Here is a 24,926-nt window from a genome sequence, read left to right as displayed (position 1 = left end):
TGTCCCAGATGCAGATTATACCCAATTATGTTTCCAACATGTCGGTGTTGCTGCCCTGGAGGCAGACAGGGGTGCGTCTCAGAGGACCTTTCTGACCTGCATTCAACATCAAAATGTCAAAGTTCAGACTACATAAAACAATTATTACCCTTCTGAAGATGTAGGTTTGTAAAGTCTAAAGTGAGATTCTCCCAGGCTGACTGCTTCTGTGTCTGCTCAGTGCTCGCCAAACAGATTAACCATAATCTCATGTGTATCAGGTAACATCTCCATGCTCCTGTGCATCAGGGAAGACTAAAGATGAAGTATACACACACATATACAGGTCGGGCTTTATTGCTATATGTTTTTTGACCATGTTTGTCTGTCTGTCTGTCCACAGCAGGATTATTTGAACAGTTAGGCAAGTCAGGCCCATTTCCATGCAATCTGATGGGAAAACATGCAGCAAAGCAGAAATTGGCAGCCTGGACATTAATTTGCACCATGCTTAGTAAATGCAGCCCCTGGTTTGTCTATTTCCTGCTTACAGACAGTGACACTTGGTTTGTACCTTATTATGGATCAGCTGTCATTCCCTTTCTTGGCAGCAGGGCTTCCCTAAGCTCCCGTGGAGGCTCCAGGGAGCTGAGCTGCTTTAGGGAGCTGAGGGAAATAGTTGAAGCAAAGCTCAGATTAGTTGAGGGTGCTTTCCATATAGCTGGAGGCGGAGTCTGGCGCCTCACTTTAGCCGTCCACCAGCTAAGAGGATTGACTGGTGGGCAGTAAGAAATATAAATAAGTGCATTTAAAACTCTATTTCTGTTTGGGTTCTACCTGGAGACACTTGTTATTGTCCACATAGTAACCTTACAACTAACAGTTTTTGTGGCAAAAGTGATTTAATGATGACGATAATGATGAGGTAATCAAAGAATGAACACTGGAAATCCAGCTGTTGTCCTCAATCAAAAATGTAAGGAATTTTACCCCGGAATTTTTAATACTTCTGAGGATTTTTGTGTCACTGGGTTCATCACTTTGGACGTGTGGAGTTTGGACTTGTCTACAGAATGGATGCTTTCAATCAACACACTATCCATGTTGTCACCCTCATCCTCATCCTCATCCTGCCCTTCCCCCCCCTGTGCGTCCCTGTGGTTGAGGTTAACACCTTCACAGCAGGAAGAAGCTTCTCCCCCCCACAGCAAAGTGTGAGCCTCCTCCTCTCCTGTCAGTTCAAGAAGACACAGATCAGCTCCATGTCCAAGTATGACTCATCTCCTCAGTGAGTGTTGCGTTTGATGTGGAGGAAGTAAAATGCAGACAAGGAGCACTATGGGATTTATTCAGTGTTTGCCGTGACTTCTTCTCCTTTTTCTTCTTCATCACCTCATCTCCCATTAAGGTAAAGCAGTTTTTCAAAGCAAATAGTGCTTGTTAGTGGCGTTTCGGTTGTGATAGCAGGAAACAAAATCACTCAAGAATACAAAGCTCAACAAGTCAGACCAGGTTAGGCTGGAGATCTAATCATAGCCTCTATAATCCACCCAGGGACGGATTTGAGGGAACAGTGAAGAAGAAGCGAGCAGGATTAATATCTCATAGAATCAACAGGTCTTCCTTTTGATTTCTTGTGTGAATCTGTGCTTGTGTCTCTTTGTTAATTATGTATGTAGATTATGTCGTTATTTTGATAGTGCTTTGGCCAACAAGGGGATATACTGTTTAGGTTTAAAAAACAATTAAATTAAATTAAAAGCAGACACTGGACCACATATCAAAGCCACTCAGAAAGGTCAAAATGGATTTCATGCATTGATTTTCAGGATCTTGTTTCACACACGTCACTGCACTCAAGTGACTAAGCTTGATTGCAGCCTGGTCCCCCAGTGCCTGTGGTTATGTCCCAATTCCCTTAATTGTCCTTCGATTGGATGGAACTGGAAAGTCATTATGGATTTGGAATTAAATTAGGAATTATCCTACTTGCAACCATCTGAAGAAGAAAAAACTTACATAGAAAACATTGTATCTCCAAGTCACAAGACATGTGTTTGTTTGACAAATTCTTCCAGAAATGTGTACCCTTAAGATTTTGTTGTTTTAAATCGTCTAAATATAACACACATGTTTTGGGAAATGTACTGTATGTTATGAACATAGAGAAAACAGTCAATTAAACCTGGAGTCTATGAGAGCTAAGATGAATTTGCTTTCAGGAGTGGTAGGAACTTACATTTTTCAACTATTACAGTACAGTTACAGTAATACTTCCCTGTTGTCGCTCTTTAGGAATATCATGTCGTGCGATGTTTTGGTTTCTTCTCACCTCTCATTCACCCTCAAGGAACATCTGTTAGATCTGCAAGCAATTTGTGGTGTTTTTAATAGGTTATTTGTTTCTTCTAAATAAGAACATTCAAGGTAGATTCCTCTCCATTAGTAGCCTCTGTCTGTGTCTTTTTTGGGTTCATCATTCCTTGTTAGTATTGTGGGCAGTGTCTCCGCCTCTCATGCGGAAGACATGGGTTCGATCTCCTGATGGGGAGATGGTATTATAGGAAAGTATACAGGGAACATTAATGCCTGACCATGATTGTTTATGTCTCTTGAACTCTGTCCACAGGCTGATGGACACTGTCGATAAGGCACCAGGAGCAGGACTTATGTCCAGGTGAGTCTCTATTGACTTTCATGATCTGCTGGCTTCATCCTGGGTTTTGTGTTATTGTTGTTGTTATAGGCTAGACATGTTTGAAATATGAACCAACATGCAATGCAGGCCCTTAAAATTATTTATCCTCAAGGGAGAATACATGTACTGTAAATCTGTAAATTATTTGAAAATGTCTTACAGACAGTACAAAAGGAAACTAGCTTTGTAGTTCATTTCCCTTCTTTCATTCCCCAAAAACAGGAAATAACAATATTTGTGTGTGTACAGCCAAATTTAAGAGACATATTGATTGAAACGGAAACCTGATTGAATCAGGGCTTGATTTAAATGCTAGGATGATCATTTTAATCTGTTCTCAAAGGCTCAGGCACCTCAGAGGGGGCCAGAACGTCAGCCCTGCAGGGTCCAGCATGTCCAGCAGACACCCAGCAGAGGAGCAGCTCAAGAGCAGGAGCAGGTGAGCTCCTGCGCTTTCCAATCATAGAATTTGTGTGAATCATCTTTATTAATTCTGGCATTAAATTTGGTATGGAGGACATGACGACTTGTTTAAGACTCGATTTGAACTTGTCCGTATTGACTTCCAGCTCCTCTCGTTGTACTTTCAATGCTGCTCAGAGTCACGTTCAAGTCTTTTTCCTCTTCTAGTGGTGCTCAGCGCCCCCTGGCGGCATCAAATATGAACAACAGCAACAACAATGATGGGTAAGCAGAATGCATTGACTTTCCTCTGTTAGTTTGATCAGACGCTCTTTATCACACAATCTGACTCCTACCTGTGAAATCTCATTAAATTCGTTCATTAGAGAAGAATTTGCTCAAATATTTCTTATGTTATATTTTCATTGTGCAATCCAGGTAATATTAATCAAACTGTATGTTACTTAATGTTTTTAAATATATTTTTATTTGGACCCTACAACAGTTTAATTGAAACAACTATGAACACCAAAAATTTTGATTAACATTTCCATTAAGATGAAACATTTTTGAAAATCAGACACTTTGTTTATTACTATGTGAACTGTAGGCACATGTTTAAATGCCTGCAACAAATGAGCACACTGTCTCCCACTGCCCCTCTGTGGTTCTCTGACGCATGTGCATGTAATCTAGCAGCTGTTGTGTTGTGTTTACATTTACAGCAAGAAAGATGATAAGAAGGAGGAACCAAAGAAAGATGATAAGAAAGAGGAGCCAAAGAAAGATGATAAGAAGGAGGAGCCAAAGAAAGATGATAAGAAGGTGGAGCCCAAGAAAGATGATAAAAAGGATGACAAAAAAAAGGAGGAACCGTACGTATGATGCTACATGTTACAAACAAGTTAATTCTAATGTCTCTTGTTATGTCTCATTCTGGCACAAATTCTACCATTTCACTCTCAGAAAGGAGGTGTGGATCATGGACCCCGCCACTGATAAGTACTACTACTGGCTGGGTGTAATATCCATCCCCGTGTTCTACAACCTGATGCTCCTGGTGGCAAGGTCTTTACTCTGGCATCGTCCATGTTTTCCTGCAGCTCGTCCTCTATTTAAAGGCTCTGTGATAACCAGTCATACATGTTTGTGCTTCTCTCTAGGTCCTGTTTCAATGAACTGCAGTATACCAATTTGACCCTATGGCTGGTGTTGGACTACACCTCAGATGCCCTCTACTTGATTGACACCTTTGTGAGAACAAGGACAGGTCAGTTGAAAGAACTGTTGTGATTTTAGAAAATAACTTTAAAAGCGTGCTTCTCAGATCTCTAACAGGAAGCCATTCTATGCTGTGTCAACAGGGTTTCTGGAGCAAGGCCTGCTCGTCAGGGATGAAAAGCTCCTGAAAGAATCCTACATGAAGACTCGACAATTCAGATTGGACCTCTTATCAATAATACCCACTGATATTGTATTTGTCAAAATTGGCATCAACAATCCGGAATGGAGGTTCAATCGTCTCTTAAGGTTGGGTCGCCTTTTTGAGTTCTTCGACCGGACGGAAACCCGAACCAATTTTCCCAACATCTTCCGAATTGCTAACCTTGTGCTGTACATTTTAATTATTATTCACTGGAATGCTTGCCTCTACTTTGCCATCTCCAAGATCCTCGGCTTTGGCTCGGACACTTGGGTGTATCCAGACCTGAGGAAGCCTGAGAACGCTCGTCTGGTCAGGCAGTACGTCTACTGCTTTTACTGGTCCACGCTTACCCTGACCACTATTGGAGAGACGCCTCCCCCTGTCCAAGATGTCGAGTACCTGTTTGTCGTAGTCGACTTCCTCACTGGCGTTCTGATCTTTGCTACAATCGTTGGTAATGTCGGTGCCATGATTTCCAACATGAATGCTGCTCGCGTCGAGTTCCAGTCTAAGATTGACTCCATTAAGCAGTACATGCAGTTTCGTAAGGTCACCAAAGACCTGGAGATTCGGGTTGTGAAGTGGTTCGACTACCTGTGGACGGAGGAGAAAACCTGCGATGAGAAAATGGTGCTGAAGAACCTGCCAGACAAGCTGAAAGCTGAGATTGCCATCAATGTGCATCTGGAGACCCTGAGAAAAGTTCGGATCTTTCAAGACTGTGAAGCGGGTTTGCTTGTTGAGTTGGTCCTCAAACTTCAGCCTCAAGTTTTTAGTCCGGGTGACTATATATGTAAGAAGGGTGACATTGGCAGGGAAATGTATATCATTAAAGCAGGGAAGTTGGCAGTAGTAGCAGATGATGGGGTCACGCAGTTTGTTGTCCTGGGCGATGGTGCATACTTTGGTGAAATCAGCATCCTTGGTATTAAAGGCAGTAAGGCAGGAAACAGAAGAACAGCCAATATTCGAAGTGTTGGATACTCTGACCTATTTGCTCTGTCCAAGGATGACCTGATGGAGGCGCTCACTGAGTATCCTGATGCTAAAAATGCCCTGGAGGATAAGGGAAGACAAATCCTGATGAAGGATAACCTCATAGATATGTCGCTTGCTAATGCTAGTGACTCCAAGGACCTTGAGGCGAAAGTGAGTCAGATTGAAACCAGCTTGGACATCATGATGGCCAAACTCAAAAAAGTGTCCGAGCAGTATGAATCCTCCCAGCGGAAACTCAAACAACGGCTCAGCAACATGGCAAACCAGGTTCGTACCCTCAAAATGGATGACGTGGACTAAAGCTTGGCTTGTGTTGGTGTTCTACTTCATGCCATCCCAAGATACCGTGTGGCTCCTGGCATACACAAGTGGCCAACGAATGGCACATGACCATCAGCCAGAGAGTGTTTGTCTCTATTTATTAGGAAAAAAATAGTATGAAAGTCCAGACAAATCAATTGAGCGAGAGCTGGAGAGAAAGACTCTTAACAGGCTTCAGAGAGAAACATTGCATTTACAGACACGCCACATTTGCTGTTTAATTTAGAAACATGCAGTGCAGGAATATGGAGTCTGTCCTTGGTCTGTGTTTGTCCCAATCATTCGAATTCGAATTTGATATCAGTTCTGCCATCTCTGAAATTACCATATCTGTGCAAAACTGAGAAATACGACATTTTGGCGTCACATGAAAATGGCTGACCAATCACATCCTGGAAGTCAAATCTCAGGCACATTTAGACATTTTATGTCTAAACTCCTATCATGACCATAACAGGCCAGTCACTGCTAACGTGTGTGTAACTGTTTAATTGTTCATTAAAAATGTTTTGCTATTATGACCAGCAGATTTTCCCCATTCAGATTCTTGTAAAATGTAAAATTCTTGTACAGCTTTTGCATTAAAAAAAAAATCAAACATTGATGAATTTGATTTATTTTGTCAAATTTGAAAGTTTATGTAGAGCCTTCTCCCTTGCTGCGGCACTAGGGTGCTTCATGGCCACTTGCCCAGTTTGCATTTTGTATCACCTTCTAGCTCCTTGTTCAAGACTTCCAACTTAAGGGCAGCAAGGAGAGCAAATTATTCTCAGTAAAGCATTATATTTTCAAGGAATAAAGATATGCTTGTGTCATGTCTTGATCAGCGTGTCATGTGTCCCTACAGAGTGAAGCAGTTGAGAACTAGAAATCAGGATTACAGGCGATACAAGTTGGAAAAAAGCAGTCACCTTTATTTAGCATGTTTTCACAACACTTAATACTTGTAGCCTTTTAGAATATAACTGCTGATTCAAACCAATCAAAAAAAAACTGCTACCCTTTCTGAGATCAGATTGACCTTTCACCTCTTGCCTTCACAAGGCTCTAGTGCCTTTTTGTACATATCCAGATGAGCAACATCTTCAGCATTACAAAACAGAGATACAACATAATGAGAAAAAGCTGAAACAAGACCTGAGGCAAAATAAAAACAACAAAACATAAACAAGTGATTCTTGATGTTTGTTTTAACCTACAGATTTCCACATGGTTTGAATTAACTGCAGCTAGGTTGACAACTCTTTCCGAAAATTACGCAAGGTGCCTCCAAAATAGGCTAAAACAAAATGTGAAAAGTGTTTGTAAGCATTATTAATCTGCTAAAGTCTGAGACAAACGTAAGAGCAATGGTTGTCATGCCTTGTAGTGGCCCAAATCCCTTGTTTCAGTGGTATGTTGTTTACAACAGTTTGGGGAGGGGAAGCGCCTAGAGAAACATCAGAAATTCAACCCCCTCTACTAGCAACTACACTAGTATAAATTAAGTCCACGACACCGTTGACGCTCAAATGTATCAATCAGTACGTTTACAAGCACGTTGCAATTACGACTGGTTGAAAATGCTGCTTGAGGACGCAATTGTCACTGAGTGTGGATCTGGTGTAATGCATCAATGTGGAGAAAGCAAATACATGAATGGAATTAATGAGATTCTGTTATTTGCTTAATATAATTGTTTAATTCGCATACAAAAAGAAGTGCCCCTGGTGAGGAACTGCATGCCAGTTGTAAGCCAATAGTTGTTGCATGCTTGAGTAAATCAATTTACAAATCACATCATCCAGGTCTGTTGAGGTCTCAGTACAGCAACTTTGTTTCATGTGTGTTTATATCAACCTATTCCCTTGATTGGATTAGAGCAGTTTTAACATGCATGTAAACGTACTGTCTTTGTATCCCAACTACTCCCCTGGGATTTGCTTTCAACAAACACTTCTTGGTTGGCATTTTACAATTTTAGACTTGAATTATAGAAGAACATTTTCCAAACCCACGTCACTATTTAGATATGGGGATGCAGTGACTAGATTGAGTGTACGGTGTGAGGAGTGACCACAGGATTGAGGATTTCAACACAGCTATGTCAAATTATTGTGAAAAGAAAACGCAAACGTTATTGTTCTCAACCACTGCAAACATCCGTTCTGCTCCAGTGTCACACCGGGGTTAGAGCTTTCCAACATCTCAGCAAAGACAATGCTGAGCAATACTGTTATCCTATCTAATCGGAACAGCGGCCAATTCTATTGGCTTAGCTAGATTGGTATTGTAAAATCATTTGAAATATATCAGAGGCTTGATTGAATCTGTGTGATAAAAGAGCAAGAAGGCATCATGAAATTATTCAACTCAACTTCAAAATGCAAGAGAATTTCCTGTTCTGAAGGGGGGAACATTTCACAGTTGATATAAATATTTTTCCAACAGACAATGTTACACCTGTTTCCAATGTGATTGAATAGGTCAGATGCAAACAAAGTGAGATCTCATCGGTGTCTGCGCCTATTCTAGGGTAAGGAAAGGTAACTTCAACAACTTGAACGGAAACCAGTCGAACCCAGAGTAAGATGACAAGATTGGAAGATTCATCTGTCCAGTACAGAATTTGGCCATGGAGATGTTTAGCCAAACTAGCCCAACTAAGGTTGTCTGTGTGTATCGAATATACAAGCTACAGTACAGAAACAAAAGAGCTCTGGAGTTTTTGCAAGTTGTATTTTTTCACATTTGATGGCACTGAGGTCACAGTCCCCCTTGCTTCCAAAAACAAAAATGTCTTTTCATCTGACAAAGAGTAGTGTCAATTTCTCAGGTTGTTGGATTGTATCTTAAAAGGTCCATGTCTGCAGCACCAGGACCCACAGCAGGCTCATATCTGCCACAGATCACTGCTCAGTACTTTATGCTGGTATTGTTTCCCACAGAGCTGGAACGGTTGCCAAAGCATAGCCAACAATAACAGTTACACAACCATCAGCTTGTCCACGCTGATTTAAGATAACTGGCCTCATCTCAATGGCAGTCTGTCCACACTTGGATCTGACAGGACTCCTTGAGATAAACTCTAATCTAGGATTATTAAAAGGCTCCAGTATTCTTCACAAGACGTCGGCCCTTTGATGTAAAAAAGATGCCTTGCGAGGCCTCAAGATGCATCGATTCAGGCTCGTCCGGTGTTTCTTGTGCCGGGCCAAAGGAAACATTTTGTCTTTTCCACTTCTGATACCTTCATCTGGTCAGAATTCTTACAAATATAACATGGCTGGTTGAGCCTATTAGTCCCTCAAAGGTCAACCAGTCGGGTTCTATTTGCTCCAAACACAGGCAGGGGGAGGTAACAGATATAAATGACAAAAATAAAATAAATTTTAAGGACTTTATTGCCCGTATTGTTCTACAACTTGTAACCAGCTATTTTGTCTTTTCATCTTATGCCTTTCAAGTAGCCTTTAGTTGTGTTGGTGGTTTGTTTCCAGGAGTAAGCGGATACAGACAGGTATAACCACAGCCAGACTTCCCATCACAAGACCAAAGCTCTAAAAGATCTGCAGACATTTTATTGAGAACACAATGCTCTACATGTGGAGGTTACATCTAAACTGGAGTTATACTGAGCACTCTGCTGTGTGAAGTGTGTATTCATACCATAACTAAGTCATGCTTACTAGCGGCCAGCCAATCAAATGTCTACCGGTTGGCACAGGAGGAGCTCTACGTCTGTTACGTCACACTGCTGAGCACATCATCAGTGACTGGTCTACGTGTGTAAATCCTCTAAAAGGTGCACAATACGGTATTGTAGCTTCCACCGCACTGATATATAAATACTGTTTTTATTTATTTAATTGTCAACACAGGAAGACATGGAAATAATATGCTTCAAACAATCATGGCAACCTGTGGCAAAAAAACAAACATTCTGAAAATGTCTAAGTGCACTTACACAGCTCTGACAGGATTTTAATCTAACCCGCGGTGTTCCAAATGGCCCAAAACAGAACAAAAACAACCTATCTGATAATGTGCCAAAATGACTTTCCAAATGCTTACCTTGATGATTAATGGACTCGGTTGAAACAATAACCAAAAACGGTGTGTGAGTGGAATGGTCGGGAATGGCTCCTTGTTCAGGGGAGAAACAAAACAAAAAACAAAAAGGAAAATTTTGCAGTAACCAAAGGCTACGTTTTCACTTCAGGGATAGAACATTGATTTTTTTTTTTTTAAACTGTCCCCACCGCCGTCGCCGGGCAGGGGGAAGCTACCACAACAGGCAGGCATGAAACATAATTCATTTTGACCTTAAAATAAATAAGGAAAATGATCTGTACATAGAAAATAAGGGAGGGAGGCGGTGGGGGGGGGGGCTGCTGCAGGACATTCACATGATGTGTGTGTGCGTGTGGGAACTTTGATCATCAGGTCTCTGTGCTTACACTGGGTGATCTGGGATGATACAGGCACAGTAGAGGGACTACTAGAGCAACTCAAAACATTTTTTTTTTGAAGCATTTCTCCTGTTTTATGTTTGATTTGATTTTTCCTTGAATCGTAGCACGTTCTGTCTGTCTCTTGTCTCCTTTTCCATAGTTTCTGACAAAGGAAAGGGGGCGTAGGGGAGGGGGAGGGGCGGGGAGTTCGAGTTCGTTCGCGGCGGGTCGGGTCGGTTCGGGGTCGGGGGTTCAGAGCATGCCAAACCCTTTGGCATAGGTGATGGCTTTCAGCAGTCTCTCTCGCAGCTTCTCCGTGTTGCTGTACTCGGGCAGCAGCAGCACGTTAAAGCAGGTGTGAGACGTGGGTAACCTGCAGAGACACACCACACACACAGCTGCTCACTTCGGGTCTGACACGCACGGCTAAAACATTACAGATATACAGACAAGTATTCTGCAAAACAGTCGGAGTTAGACCCCAACTCAAATTGTTGGGGTCACAACTCCAAGATACCATTGTGTTTGTAGACACAGCAACATGGAAAATGACTTGATGAAGAGCGCCGCCTGACTTATGATTGTGAATGAGTGGACGATAAAATCCAAAAGAGTGCCTTTAGTGAGGAAGGAGCGGGATGAACCTAAGCTTTCCTCCTCCCCCTCCCTGCGAGGAGCTTTCTGCAGCAGCTACAGAGACACCACGTTATCTCTCTCTCTCTCTCTCTCTCTCTCTCTGCTGTAACTGCGGTACGAGCCGAGCAGCATTAGCAAATACACGCTCAGTCTTTCACCAGGCGCCGCGTTGTCCTGACCCGTAGTGCCAGAGCTCTGTAGCGGCTATCATTGTTTAGAAAAAAATTGGATAATGCACCGGAAAACAATCTATATTTGAATTTGCAAATCCATTTGAAAGCTTTTGAAGACAATAACTCTAATGTGAATCGTTACTACCCCAATCAATTCATGACTTCTAGATAATAATGTTGTTTACACATTGATTGAACAAAAACTAATTAACGCTTTAATGTGGGTTTAAACTGTTTTAATCTAAATGCAACTGTAGGGAGTGTGGTTCACCAGCTCACACAATTGCAATATTCATATACAACATTCATTCGACGACTCAACAGCCAACAAAATATTTTAAAACAACAGCAACACAATAAATGTTCAAATTCTACTCAGTTCAACACAAACTCTGGCCATGTGCAGGTTGGGGGAGGAAGCTCACCTGTCTGTGTCGGGACCGTTCTTGGCGATGATCATTTTCAGCTTGCCCAGCCCGCCAACAGGCGCTCGGTCCGTCCCGGTGGTGAACTGCAGGAACAGGCGCTTCTGGTCCTCGCCGAACGAGTGCAACGTCTCCCAAAACTCCCTAAAGGACACAAACAGATGAAAGAGAGAGTCAGAGCTTTCAAACACGGTGGAACGGGCTTGTTTGCGCTCACATTGACCGCTACAGGACAAACACACACACACACGCTTTCTTACTTGATGATTCGGGAGTCTCTGTTGTAGCCGCCGTCGTATTCTGTCGTTTCTTCAAGTGCTAGGAAGTCGAGGTTCTGTGTGTGTGTGTGTGTGTGTGTGTGAGAGAGAGAGAGAAGATGAATCATCGATTGAAATAAAGCACTGTTAAGTATTCAAATGCGAGCGTTATCCTCCGTCATCCCTCCAGCTTACCCTGCTTCCACAAATCAGGAGCTCGATTTCCTCCGGCCGGAAGAGGTATTTGAGTGGCGACTCGTTGGTGACCATATGAAAGCCTCTCCTGAAGGCTTTAAACTGCTTCTCCACGCTTTTGTTTAGCATGTAATCTGCATACTGAGCCACAAACTCCTGCAAATAAAACACAAATGAACAGTGGCAATTACCATTCAGCAACAAAAGCGGAGGAAACTTATATTTGAACGAGAGCGGGACAGTTTCACTCACCTTTCTGTTTTCATTCGTGACTGGAATCTTGTCTCCGTTTTCCCTTAAGTCGTACATAAGCGGGTTCCCAAACAGGTCCGTCTGAGAAATCTGGAAAGTGATCATCATGTCGTCCTCCACACTGCCTTCGTACTCCAGCAGCTCCTTCAGGCTCTGGAACAGAACCTTTCCAACACACAGAACGCGTGACGTTTAAGGCTTTCACCTGCTGTTTGGTTCTACAGTTGCCTCATCAATCACAAAACTTTGAAAATGAAACTACTCCTTTTTCACCCCTAAACGTGAGGTTCAAAATCCTATAAATTCGATCTGACGGAAATTGGAGGAAACACACTGATTGCTGATACTCCCTTTCCTTGTTTAATGGAGAATAATAACACAGATGGATTGACCACAATACTGTGTCTAGTGTCAGATAAGTGCATCTCTGGTTCCAACGTTGCTGTTCTTCATTACACTTCACAAAAAAAATGCTGAACCACACGTACATAAGCAGGTAGGTAAAGTGGCCGAAGAAGTTGTAGTTCCTACCGGGTTGGAGTCGGCCAAGTCCCTCAAAGTTCCTTTTTTGCCCATCAGCTTCCTGTAAACCACCATGGGGAAGTGGACGTCTAGGATGCAGTTGTTGTAGATGGCGAGACCCAGAACGATGCCGATCAGCGTGTACTGGCCCTCGTTCTCGAGCGACGAGGGGTTGAACCAGAAGAGCTTGGTGCGCTCGTCGTAGGTGAACATACCTGCGAGGGGGACAAGAAGGAGGCGTGAAACCAGGAGCGCTGCTGAGTGAATGAAACTGCATGTCGCCAACTAATAGAGAGATACAGGTTGAATATTGCCAAAGGAGTTTTGTGATGAAGAGTGTTTTTGCAACTAACCTTGCTGTTAAAATCAATTGTGAATGGAAATGATGATCGAGACGATGAAGGTGAAGATAAGATTGCTTAAACAAACTTCTCATGTCTCTACTAACACCATTAGCGCTGTGATCATTTCAGTGTTTACTCACCAATATCCGGGTTGAAGATCTCCTCCACTACCAGCTGAAAGAACTCTTTGGAAACGCCTCCTTCGTCGACCCCTTGCTCTCCTTCAAACTCCACATACAGCTGCTTCTTCAAGTCTGCAGGATTCTCCATAGCGATCATTTCCAGCTAAAAACAGACAGAATGATGTTTGATAACACAGTAAACTAAAAGCAATACAAAGGAACGTGAAACTGCAGGTATGGAAGTGGAGTTTAGAGGGACTTACCCTAACCAGGGCGTCATCAATGATGTGGTCTCTGCGCACTTTCAGTCTTAGGTAGGGGTTAAGCTGCTGGCCCTGAACTAAACTATAGAGCACAGTAATACGTCGCTCGCTGTACATGCGGATGCGGTTGTCGTAATACAGGCCCAAGTTCTTGGTGACAGCGTTGAGAATAAAGGGGCAGGTCATGAAGGAGAACTTATTTTCTGTCTCGACCTTAAAGAAAGTGTAGTCCTTGTCCATCTCCAGCACCTCATTGAGAGGCTCGTTGACAAACTCCTCGAAGGGAATGAGGGGCCGCCGGCAATCGTTGGTTCGGATCCCCAGCTCCGTCTCTAGTGGGTCCACCCGCGGGCCCTTCTTGTTCCGCCGCTCCTCGCCCAGCAGCTCCTGCAGGGTGAGCTCGCTGGACTCAGGTATAGGTTCCTCGTCCTCATCCTCATTGTGCTCCATGTCCAGGTCTCCTCCCAGCACGTTTGCATAGTAGACGATCTTCAAGCACTTGGTGGACGCCACCACGGAGTCGTCGTCATTGACAAGGTTTCGGCTGTTGAACTCGTTGCTGATAACCTTGTAAGTGATGAGCTGCTGAAAAGTCTCCACCATGCGGCGGATCTGGTCGGCGCTGTAGTGCGACCACAGGCGCGTCAGCTTGGCCTGGGCCGGCAGGGGCAGCTTGCTCATGGCCTTGCAGAACTGCGGGAGAGCGATCTCCAGGTACTCGGGACTGTGAAGGTTCTTGTTTTCCATCACTATGACAAACAGGTTTAAGTAGTTTGGGTCTCGTGAATACACGTTGTGGTACGTCAAGTCGCACTCCACGTTGGGCGAGAGGTAGACCAGTGCGTTCAGGAAAGCTGCTTCTATCTTGTCGTTGGACAGCAGGCGCTCGTAAACACGCCGCACCGCTTCGATGTCCACCGAGACCTCGTCCGGGGCCAACCGTTGTACGTCGTTGTCGCCCGCGGGGGCCTCGCCGAGCCTTGAGGAGGAAGAAGAGGCAGGGGAGTCCTCTTCCATAGCTGTAGCAGAGCAGGCAGCCGCCTCCTTCTCGTCCTCATCTTTGTCCTCATCCTTACCCTGGAGTGACTTGAGCTCCTCCTTGGTGTGAGGCTTTGACCTCCTGAAGCTCTGCACCAAGCCCTCAGCACTGGAGAACACCCGGCCTATGACTCGGATCAGGGGCGAGTAATCCTCCTTCTCTCCACAGATGCCCAAGATCTCATAAACTTTTTCCTCTGTCAGGTAATTTACATCTGAACACAAAATCAAACGTTACACAGATTGAATTAAAAGGGAGACAAAAAGCATGTTTACCCGTCCACAAAGAAAAGTGAAATGAAGATAAAACATGTAATTAACTTACCTTTGAAATTCTCCCTTACAGAGTTTACATCTTTATGATTCATCTTTGTGTTGCTGCAGGCTGAGTTGCTCTGGGCGCTGCTTTCCAGGTAGGCGGACGCAGTACCTTTCTTCGAGGGATGAGGGTCACATAGTTTGGCATTGAACTTGTACAACTCCAGGGCTTTAACCGCTGCCGTGTTGTTGTCCAAGCGGTAAAAGCCGATTGATGAGGCACACCATGGGTTGGAGCATGAATCATTTCCACAGCCCTCAGTTAACTGGTGGTAATAGCGCTCTATTAGATGTTTGGCAGCTGCACGCTTCCTGCAGTCAGAGGGAAGGCAAAAAGTATCAAACCTGCATATTCATACATTCAACTTTAAACTAGAGGTGGGCGACGAACGTAAATACTTGGTTATGACATGTTGCAGTACTAAGCATCAAACCTGACGTCAGACCATGGACTCTGTTTGCATGTTATCTATCCAGATTGTGCTCCTATAAACTCAAATAAGCGGTGTGATGATTCAATATGATTACTGAATTAAACATCTGCACCCCAGAAAAGACTAACCAACCCCGCTTCACTCTAACACTCAAGCTCCGTGACTGCACTTTGACTTACAAGACAAATACTGCAAAAAGTGATGTTTTGGTATTAAAATGGAAACTCAATCTCTTATTGGACACATATATGCAAACCCATATAATATAAAACAGACGGAGCTGTTATTACACAGTTACAACAGTGTAATAAAGGGAAGAGTGGAAAACAAGAAGTGAGAGCAGAGGAGCACACGCATGGTCATGTATGGATGCATCAAGTCATCATCTCTTCATCATTATGATCATCATGTCTTCACACTTACATTCGGCTTGCTTCTGGGTTTTCTATTTCAGGGTCCTCGTATTCTCTAAATGAATAACAAACAGTGATGATCAATATTCCAGCAGAGGTCACGATGTGTGTGTTTTGACATAATATTCACAACAGTATTGAGTCTTGGCTGATGTTCACTAGCTGCGTACAGACTAAATCTGCGCATCGCGGGGTAAATTGGGCGCATCGCGAGGTAAAATGATAGCTGACAAACCAACATCAGAGCCGGTGTCAAACAGAGGGAAACGGAGCTAGCGTTTCTTTCATTCGGCTCACCGGCTCCACTTAACATACTGCTCTTAAAAGCGGGCATATGTCTGAAACACAATTATGTACCACACGGGCAGAAAGTCTAGCCAAGCAGGAGACAAGAGCAGTAACCGGACAGTCCTACGTCCACTTAGCTAGCCAGCTAAGATAGCGAACACTAACTAGCCCGCCTGGCCTTATTTCGCGCATGTTTCAAGCATTTAAACACGCGAAATAAGGACTAAATCCGGTTTTGTTTTGATCAATGACTACGCAATATGTGGTCTAAAAACACCACCACATAAGGGAGACATCAACCACATAGTGAGACAACAAGCACATCGCTAACAGTAGCAGCCCTCTCTCCTAGCATCCCCGAGTCTTTCCTGTTCGCCGTCCCCACCTATCGGGTCCTCCTGCTGGGCTAGTCTCGGCCTGTGGTGGCGCACACTCACAGTCTTCCTTCTCGTCGGAATTCATACGAGGCTTTCTCCTCAGTTGTTGGTTATTCCGTGGCTGTTGGTGAATGTACCGACTTCTCCGCTGCTCGAGTGCAATTTCAATTACACGACGCCTTTAACGTGAATACTTTGGGCAATGACGGAGGATTTTCTTTAAAAAAAACTTCATTCACGGCCTTCCGACTACAGGCTCTACCCTCAGCCTTAGGTTTGCTGCCATCTTGACTTCGCCACCAGCGCACGTCGTCCCACAATGCATTATGTTCTAGCGACGAGTGCAACGTAGGTAAAACCCGAACTGGATATTTTAAAACAAGAACGGGAGCCATTAAAAAGCCAAAAAATATATTTTAAAACTTTAATTTCTTTTGTTGTTGTTGTTACTGAACCTATTTATTTCTAAACATGTAAGAGCCGAAAGATGTTTTGCAGAGTCACATAATCTCCCCGTTTCTGGGTTTCTTTAAATGCTGTCTATGTAAAGTGCTTTGAGATAACCTTTGTTGTGATTTTGTGCTATGTAAATAAAGTTGTATTGAATTGAATTACAACATCATTATAACTTTGTAAGTTTGGATGATATCACTGTCATAACTTTGTTTATTGGACGACATCACTTTGTTAGTTTGATTGCGTGACTATCGCCTATTTAAGTAGCTTAAAGCTGTATTAAGACCCGTGGTTTGCTTGCTTTGTTCCAATTAAGGGAATGGTGTTTGCAATCCACCCTTAGTTGGTTTTGTGCCGTCATGTTCATCAGCAGCCCAAAACTTGTAAACAAATGCCACAGGCTTGCAAATTCTGATTGGTCAGAATTGCTCGAGACATTAACCTGGGAAAAAGTCTCCCTATATGCCTCTGTTGCAAGCGTGTCGATTTGCTCCAAACTCGATTGTGGTGTTGTGATATGACCAAATTAATCGATCTAGGGGGAGAAACTTACCTACGCTTGTCGTGTGCATGAGCTTACTCAAGAAGTGACACATCTATGGTGAAGAGTAACATTCAGTCAAAACACTGAGATAAACTGAGACAGTGAAGTCAAAGGAGGTATATTTTCTGGTGACAGCAGATAAACACTTGCAAAAAGGGACATTAAATTGACCATGGGTTTATCAGCTAAGCAGTGCAGGGAAATTAAACAAACAGACACAGACAATCAATGGAAATCGGCATAAGTATAAATGAGGATATCAATTTTCCATTATAAATCATTTTACAGAAAGCTCTGTTGTCTTGTGCTACCTTCCTGTAAGCGGGTCCCTTCAGAACCACGGACAGCGAAGTGAAAAATACTGTAAAATAGATGATTGCGATTGCTTGCCTGAAGCTTCTCTAGTGCCTCCAAGAGGGCCGGATGGAAAATAGGCTGTGACTGTGGTAAAGTGGTGAAAGTGGGCTTATCAAACCTGCTGTTGACTGCGTTCAGGTGTTGGGCTAGTTAAGGGTCCTCTGCAGGGGGCGGGCATGGTCTCTTGTAGCTGGTGATCTCCCGCAAGCCTCTCCACACTGACTCAGGGTCATAAGTTGAAAACCTGTTCTTCAGGTTCTCAGTGTAGCTCCCTTTGCAGGAACACACTGATCTCCTTTGTCAGTGTGTTTCCGGCCTGGTTGTACAGGATTCTGTCTTCTCTGCAGGCCTGACAAAGCTGCCCTATAACCCATTCTCTATGCTTGTGTGTGCGTGTTTAAACCTGTGTTGATTTAGATTTCCTTTGGTCTTTCCCTCCACTTCTCCACTTTGTAGTTCACTGAATTGCCATGAAATACGACACAGACACATATGTACGTTATCATCAGCAACAGGGAAATCTTTTTTTTACTAATTACTAATCTTGTGATATAAACCTGTGTTACATTTCCAGAGAGGGCTCCCACTTATTCTGCCACCATAATTGCTTGTATGTAAGTGTGTGATTGTTCAGCGTTGCAATAAGCCCCATTCCTCTAGTCGCCTCCAAACTTGGCAGAAACATTGTTCAGGGGTCCAGCAAGCACATCGGGTGCTTTCATGTCATTGACATGGGTGGGAGAAGTGAATAGATGAATAGATAATAGACGGATGAACCCAGTTATTTCCATTATCTCATAGATAAAATAACATTAAACACAGTGTCTCATGTTTTTAAGATCACAATAAGTTATACAATATACTGTATACAATAATATTAAACTTTGTACCACATCAATAGGTATATTTAGTTTTAAAGGACTGCATAAAAACAAAGCTTGTTGTCCAAGACTGGCTGCTTGCAGGGGCACAGCTGGGATGGCCGATGATGTAATCGTTATCTAACAAGTGTGTCAATATGCCTGACTGGACAGCAGCTGACTATGCAGACTACTCACTCTGTGTTGGGACACAGCCAACATGTTCAAATTGTTTTAGCAGTCAAGAGCAAACAGGCTCATTAGCCAAGATGAGATCAGTTACAAATACAACAGCTGTCACATATATATGGGTTACAGAGTGCGACACAGTTACTTCTGGAACAATAGTTATTCACCAACAGGAAGGAAATGTTAACTTACATTTGTCATGAACGCACCCACACACAACTCTGGAGCGGTCCTGACAGTGACAGAATTCATCAATGAGACGTGTTTGACCAAAAAGAACGTGTAAAGCGTAGTTCTAAATCTCTCCAGTAGAGGGCAATGTAACTACATTTGAAGCAAATTGCATCGCCTTTATCGCGCGTCTGCATCAGTCGGTCCTTGATAAAAAAGTGGGAAGAGCATTTGAATAAAAATGTCATTGCCAGTAACTATGGGGGAATACTATCATTAGCAAATCTCAAATATCAGACATCAAGGCATTTCAAGGTGAAAATGTGTCTTACCAACTTATTTCGAAAAACGGACGTAGACCGTTGTGCATCCTCACGCTACATGTGTAGTTTATTTTGAAAAACGGACATAGACACCGTTCTGTATCCTTTTGCTGACTTTTGACAAGTTCCCTTTCCTAACGCAGAGCCTCGATGCCAGAACAAACATCCACACTAACAGAGTAAATCTATTTGTGGTTCCAATGTGTGAAAAATATTCCCTCAATACAAAGGAGAGAATTGCTTTACAAATCCGGCATCTCTTATTGCAACCTGTACACCTTTCATATATATTCACAAATAAATAGATCTTCATGACAAACAAATGCAAACATTATGCACAGAACAGCCTTTACTTTCTTGTCTCATTACCAAGTAGTAAAATATCTGACACATAATCAACATAATCATCATGTAATGTCAACATTTACAACAGAAACACACTTCACTCTGTATGTAATAAATAATAATAAAAATGTTAACGTCTGTTATTTCCAACTCCCTTGCCTATAACATGTTTCATATTAGTTGTTCGTACACATATTTAACTTTTGATTGAAGTGAAATGAAACTAATCATGATTTCTTCACTTCTGTTTTACATTTCAGTTAACACATTACCACTTCCATGATACTTAGATTTTAATGCAGACAGGCTTGGGGTGACTTGAATCACTTCAGGTGCCTAAGCAGCAATTTGCATAAAACCCTGTGATGATGGAATCACAAAAAGCTGTAGGGACTGTATAGAGTGGTATAGTGCTGGGGATATTAATATTAAAAGTGATGCCAATAATGTCCTATGCTGAACTTTTTGGTGTTTGAAGTGTCTGTCGGTTGTTGAATGCTGAATTAGGCGAGTGTCAAAAAGTGTTCAGAAGAAGCAAGCACAGGTGAAAAGTGTGGAGGTTCGTTACTAGGATGGTTGCTGTGGTGTATGGAGCTCTGGAGTAAGATGTCATTGATGAGGTCATGAAGGTGAAAGGTGCCTAGAATGGTTGCTTTGTCATATATCATTACCTCATTGATGGGATAGCAAGTTCACAACCCCCCCTCAAAAATATGTGACATCATATTGAAAGTATGAATAGATGAAAACTCACATGATAAGGCACTAGCTGACAAAATGGCAGCCCGACAAAGAAGGTCGATGAGTAAGCAGATGCCACAGATGGCACACACTGTCACTGTGGGTGTCCAGACGGACTATAGGGAAAGTGAAGCACAGACAGACCCCTACACCAGTGACTATGTGGTGAAACCCGGAACTAGTGCCTCGGAGCTCCTGACACTGTCAACGTTGACTAGCGGTCATGGTCTGCCTGCAGGCATTGAAGAACTGGAAATGATAGAGTGGGCTCGCACCAAGCGAGCTTTGAAAGCAACTCTGCCTCCTCCGGATGACCTGAGCCAGCTAGACAAGAGGAGACGTATGATGTACAATATCGAGATCAAACAATGGGCTTTCAGACAAGGGCAAATACAGAGGTCACAACAGGCCTGTTTGGCTTCATTGAGGGACTGGCGGAGGCAGACAGATGAGGCCCAGAAGGTGACACTTGAGCCTCTGAACTATTCTCAGAAACAACGAGAAAAAGAAGCCAGACAGCAGAAGATTCACAAGAAGTATGTCACCTCACTAAGACGAATTACAGCAAAGAGGAGAAACTTAGAGGGGAAGCTTAAGCGAGGAGACATTCTCCTGGACTATCCAGATTACTGTTCTTATGCAAGTTCGCCCAAGGTTGGTTCCTTTCAAGAGGCAAACGACCGACCTGACACATACAAGGGTTTGCCAGAGCTGGAAACAAGGCTCTCCACCTCAGTCCTCAAGTCACATGCCAAAAAATGCTCAATCATTACCTCTGAGAGTAAAGAGATAGAAATGCTGAAAATGATCTATGCCCTGAGGGAGGAGAAGGAGAGGGCGAAGAAGAAGAAGCCCTTGCATTTTCTGGTCAAGATTGACAGGCCTCCTCCCACACCAAGGGTGGAGGGGCCGCCAGAAGGTGAGGAGGAAAGACAGCTTGCGCTCATCTTCTTGCAGAAACAGCTGAGAGGAAGAAGCACACAATTCAAGATGTGTCAAAGCAAGCTTTCGAACGTGTGCCTTGTCCAGGAGCTGATTATTGCCTATCAGTATCAGCAAGAGGGAGCTGATGAGGAGTATGCAATGATCCAGAAAAACCAAAGAGACATAGAACACAGGACTATGCAAGAAGAGTCTTTGGTGGCCTTGGTGGTGGATACAGAGGTTGGATATTTGTTTGACACCTTAAACAAGGAGCTGATTCGTCTACAGGAAGAACGGAGTATCAACGCCTTCATGCATCAGGCTGAGAGAGAGTTTCACCGGAGAAATGCTGTTGAAAGTGGGAGGAGACAGGTGGAGGAGTACAGACGCAAGGAAGAAGATGATGTCTTCAAACGAGTTGTGCCTATACATCATGACACTGTGGACTGTTATCTGGAAGACATCATCCTTGAAACTATGGAGAAGACAGCTGACCAGCAGGCTAGAGAGGAGGTGTACAGAATGGCAAAAGACACTAGTCAGGCAATCTGGAACAGTGTTCAATCGGAGGAGCTTGTGTCAGACTTGGTGTACAGTTTCCTTATCCCAGAGGAGCAGAGGACCACTCTCAGGCATAGACTGCACCAGAAGTACTGTAAACATTTGCAGGTGGCATGGCATATCATTCAGGGGGCATTAAAGCATTCTGACCTCCCCTCTGGATCTCTGGCTGCTGCTGAATCATCTTAGCCACCCCCTAAAGCAGCTGATGGTGCTCAAGAGAACACGTATTTGCTAATTTTGCTGGTCGACAGGCTAGTAACGCATACTGTTGCATCAAAAAGCTCACCAAATCTCACACAGGGGATGGGCTGAAATCAGTGACAGTTTGCATGGCCATGATCTGAATCCTAGCAGTTAGATCTTTAAAAGGATTCCCAAAACCTTCTGGAGGAGCATAGATGCATTGCCGTTGCAGGATCCACTTTTTTACAATGTTGTCGCTACAAAATCTAAAACTCAATAATACCACTATGAGATTTGTTAAAGCCTTATGCTGACAAACCAAGGACAACATTGCGATATCAGCAAGATGGCCACACAGCAGAAAGCAGTGGGTTGTGTTTAGCTATTGAAATAAGTGATAATATAAACACACTGAAAAGGGAGAAAAACATCATGCTGGCTTAAAATCAGAAAGCCCAGCAAATTATGTAGTCATATTGAGGCAGAGCATCCAGAAACAAAGTCTATAATTATTTTCTTTATTGTTTACTGCTGTTAAAAACAAAGCCATACCGTCAAATCACATTTTAAAATTTACTGTGGTTTTATTCTCTAGCATGGTAATATGAGAAATTCATAGCATTGATGTTTTGAAATAATTGACATTTTGTTTTTATTTATCCATATCTTCATGTTTAGTATTCTGTATTCTACTGTGACCTCATATATTGTCTAGAATGCTCTCATTAAATATGACCAGAGTCCAGTCCGGTACAGAGTTTCTACCTTTCGTCGATTACATTTGGAGAGTGAAATATTCTACTAATTATTCTACTAATATTCTACGCACTACAATTTACTTCCTGAATGAGACTAGTAACATTGCCAGAGCTGCTGCAACACGGCTGTTTGAAGTGAAGCTGTAGTTTGTGCTGTAAAGGTGGGGGTGGCGTGGTGAGTGCTACTTCGACCTAGGAATGTGGGGGGTGGTCAACACAACAGCAGCAGCACAAATAAATGAGCATCACGACAAAAACAAGACATACCACAATGCCACGTAACTGTTTTATAGAGGAGACAAAACAGTGTGTGAAAAATGTTTGTGTGCTTTTTACTGTTTTGTTACTGAAGGATTTCATTTCTCATTTGCGACACATCTGATAAATATAGGCAGATCGTTTTCCACAATCCTCAATCAAACAGAAGAATTCCATCTAATGATAAACAAGAATAAACAAAAAAAATTAAAAAAGAAACAAGGAGAATTGATGTTTTTTGTCTCTTCGTGGTATAGATATAAGAAAAAAGGAAGAAAGCCTTATAGATAAAATATAACCAATGCATCTGTCTATGAATGGCCAAAGCTGGTCAGCCGACGGGCAATGCATTCCAGTGTATTCTTGCTATGTTACCTGGCTTCATTACTTGAGGGAACTGTTACATCATGTCCAGCATCATTTCTTTCTCCACTGTTGCTGGTAGATGTGTGATGTTTGCATCCACTGTTTGGTTTAGCAAAATAACAGAAAAGGTGGCAGTAGTAATAACACTATGCACAATGGTTCTAAGTGCCTCATGAATACTGATTAAGTGCCCATCATTCTGAAAAGAGGTCACACTGAATCCACTAAACAATGAGACAGCAGCAACCGTTGCATGTTTTTGACTTATTTTGTTCTACCTATCTGTCCTGTGACTGTTGTTGTTTAATGATCAGTCAAGGGAATATTACAATTACCAATTGCATTTGCATTGGTTTTCAGTTAACTGAAAACAAGTCATATGAGTCATATTTGATATAATTTGTCTGACGAGGTCATCCTGCATTGCAGCCAGTGCTCCTCCTGCATCACAACAGAGCTGAAATGAGAAATTACATTTTGGGACCATCTTGATTTGTTTATTCAACTCATTGGAGAGGATAAAAGGGAACTGTCATGACAATTTTGGCTGCAGAATCAGTTGTAGGTCAATTCTGGCAGTGGGAAAGGAAGGATAATGAAAATCAGAGCAAAAACAATAGGATTGCAGCCCTTTTTGCTTTGACCCCTAATTAATTTGTCACACATTCATCACCAGGACACCACATTAGTTTTTGACAGGACCAGGAGGACAAGCCAGTGCTCACTGACTTTTTGTTAGTCAGCATTTGGTCATAACCCGATCAGAAATATCTGTTTTTGATCTTGTGTTTTGAACTCATTTTTTCAATTCAATTTGTCTCATATAATTTATCCTGGACCTCAGGTTCTTTTCCATTTTCATCCTGTCCAGCTCGTTCCTCCGCAAGGCTGAGATAAGCTTGCCTTGGTCCTTCACAAGATTAGTTTTTTCCTGCTGCCACAGGAACTCACTGGAGCTCTCTTCCTCCAGCCATTTGAGCCCACGCAACACTAAGTGCCCCTCCAACTCCTTAAAAATCTCTACCGTCATGTTGACCTCCCTCTGACGCTCATCTAGGGCCTTCACTATACCAGCTCTTGTTTTCTCCTTAAATTTCCTTAGATAATGAAACAATTTGGCCTTTTGAGGGTGGGTTTTCTTTGCTTGTGCAACCTTCTCCTCCAATCTGTGTCTCTCAGTTTTGATTATGTCAAAAGCAGCCATCAAGCCTTTGTTCATCACAGCGTCCCTCTGCTCCTGGGCAGAGACCTGACTGAGCCGCTCAGCTCTCTCCTTCAATGTTTTGGACTTCAGTGGGAATTGCTCCTGCTTCTTTCCCTGTGGAAGAAAAATAAATCACTTTATTAAACACTAAAACATTACATGTATTATACAACGTAATACTGATATGCTGTATATGCTGTATATAAATAAATGTATGCTTATACATTGCATACACATACATATACTGTACATCCTATACACTGTTGCCCAAAAAGTTGGAATAATGTTTAAATCTAACTTAATGGGTGACCGTGTATTTAAGTTTGTATATGGATATGCATATTTGAACATGTACAGAATGTGTAATT

General features: G+C 42.7%; 2 protein-coding genes and 1 pseudogene across 4 annotated transcripts; 2 read left to right on the top strand and 1 right to left on the bottom strand.

Annotated features, from left to right (window-relative positions):
• Positions 1 to 1,052: 1,052 nt before the first annotated feature.
• LOC142993093 (cyclic nucleotide-gated channel alpha-3-like) lies at positions 1,053 to 5,804 on the top strand. The gene is made up of 8 exons (XM_076143723.1): positions 1,053 to 1,267; positions 2,609 to 2,656; positions 3,027 to 3,116; positions 3,308 to 3,364; positions 3,805 to 3,954; positions 4,046 to 4,147; positions 4,243 to 4,349; positions 4,444 to 5,804. Exons 1-8 carry the CDS (start codon positions 1,053 to 1,055, stop codon positions 5,802 to 5,804), a joined length of 2,130 nt encoding a protein of 709 aa, XP_075999838.1.
• A 3,559-nt stretch (positions 5,805 to 9,363) lies between these two features.
• On the bottom strand, positions 9,364 to 17,401 carry LOC142993105 (ubiquitin-protein ligase E3A). Of its 3 annotated transcripts, none has more exons than XM_076143736.1 (11): positions 17,325 to 17,401; positions 15,661 to 15,705; positions 14,811 to 15,115; positions 13,448 to 14,700; positions 13,203 to 13,347; positions 12,728 to 12,933; positions 12,197 to 12,361; positions 11,945 to 12,100; positions 11,753 to 11,826; positions 11,493 to 11,636; positions 9,364 to 10,631 (listed from the first exon to the last, which is right to left on the bottom strand). In XM_076143736.1, coding segments are annotated over exons 2-11 (2,571 nt in total). In that variant the 5' UTR covers positions 15,663 to 15,705; positions 17,325 to 17,401; the 3' UTR covers positions 9,364 to 10,510. The 3 variants fall into 3 exon arrangements, with proteins under 3 accessions (XP_075999851.1, XP_075999848.1, XP_075999850.1); XM_076143733.1 differs by lacking the exon at positions 17,325 to 17,401 and adding an exon at positions 16,324 to 16,634; XM_076143735.1 differs by lacking the exon at positions 17,325 to 17,401 and adding an exon at positions 16,376 to 16,634.
• Positions 17,402 to 20,337: 2,936 nt separating this feature from the next.
• LOC142993092 (cilia- and flagella-associated protein 91 pseudogene) lies at positions 20,338 to 21,975 on the top strand (annotated as a pseudogene).
• Positions 21,976 to 24,926: the final 2,951 nt, after the last annotated feature.

This window comes from Genypterus blacodes, unplaced genomic scaffold (assembly GCF_046128005.1).
Source record: "Genypterus blacodes isolate CSIRO-AG114 ecotype Tasmania unplaced genomic scaffold, CSIRO-AGI_Gbla_v1 ptg000027l_1, whole genome shotgun sequence".
NCBI lineage: Eukaryota > Metazoa > Chordata > Actinopteri > Ophidiiformes > Ophidiidae > Genypterus > Genypterus blacodes.
Note: the sequence above shows the minus strand (reverse complement) of the source record. Positions and strands in the feature narration are given on the sequence as shown.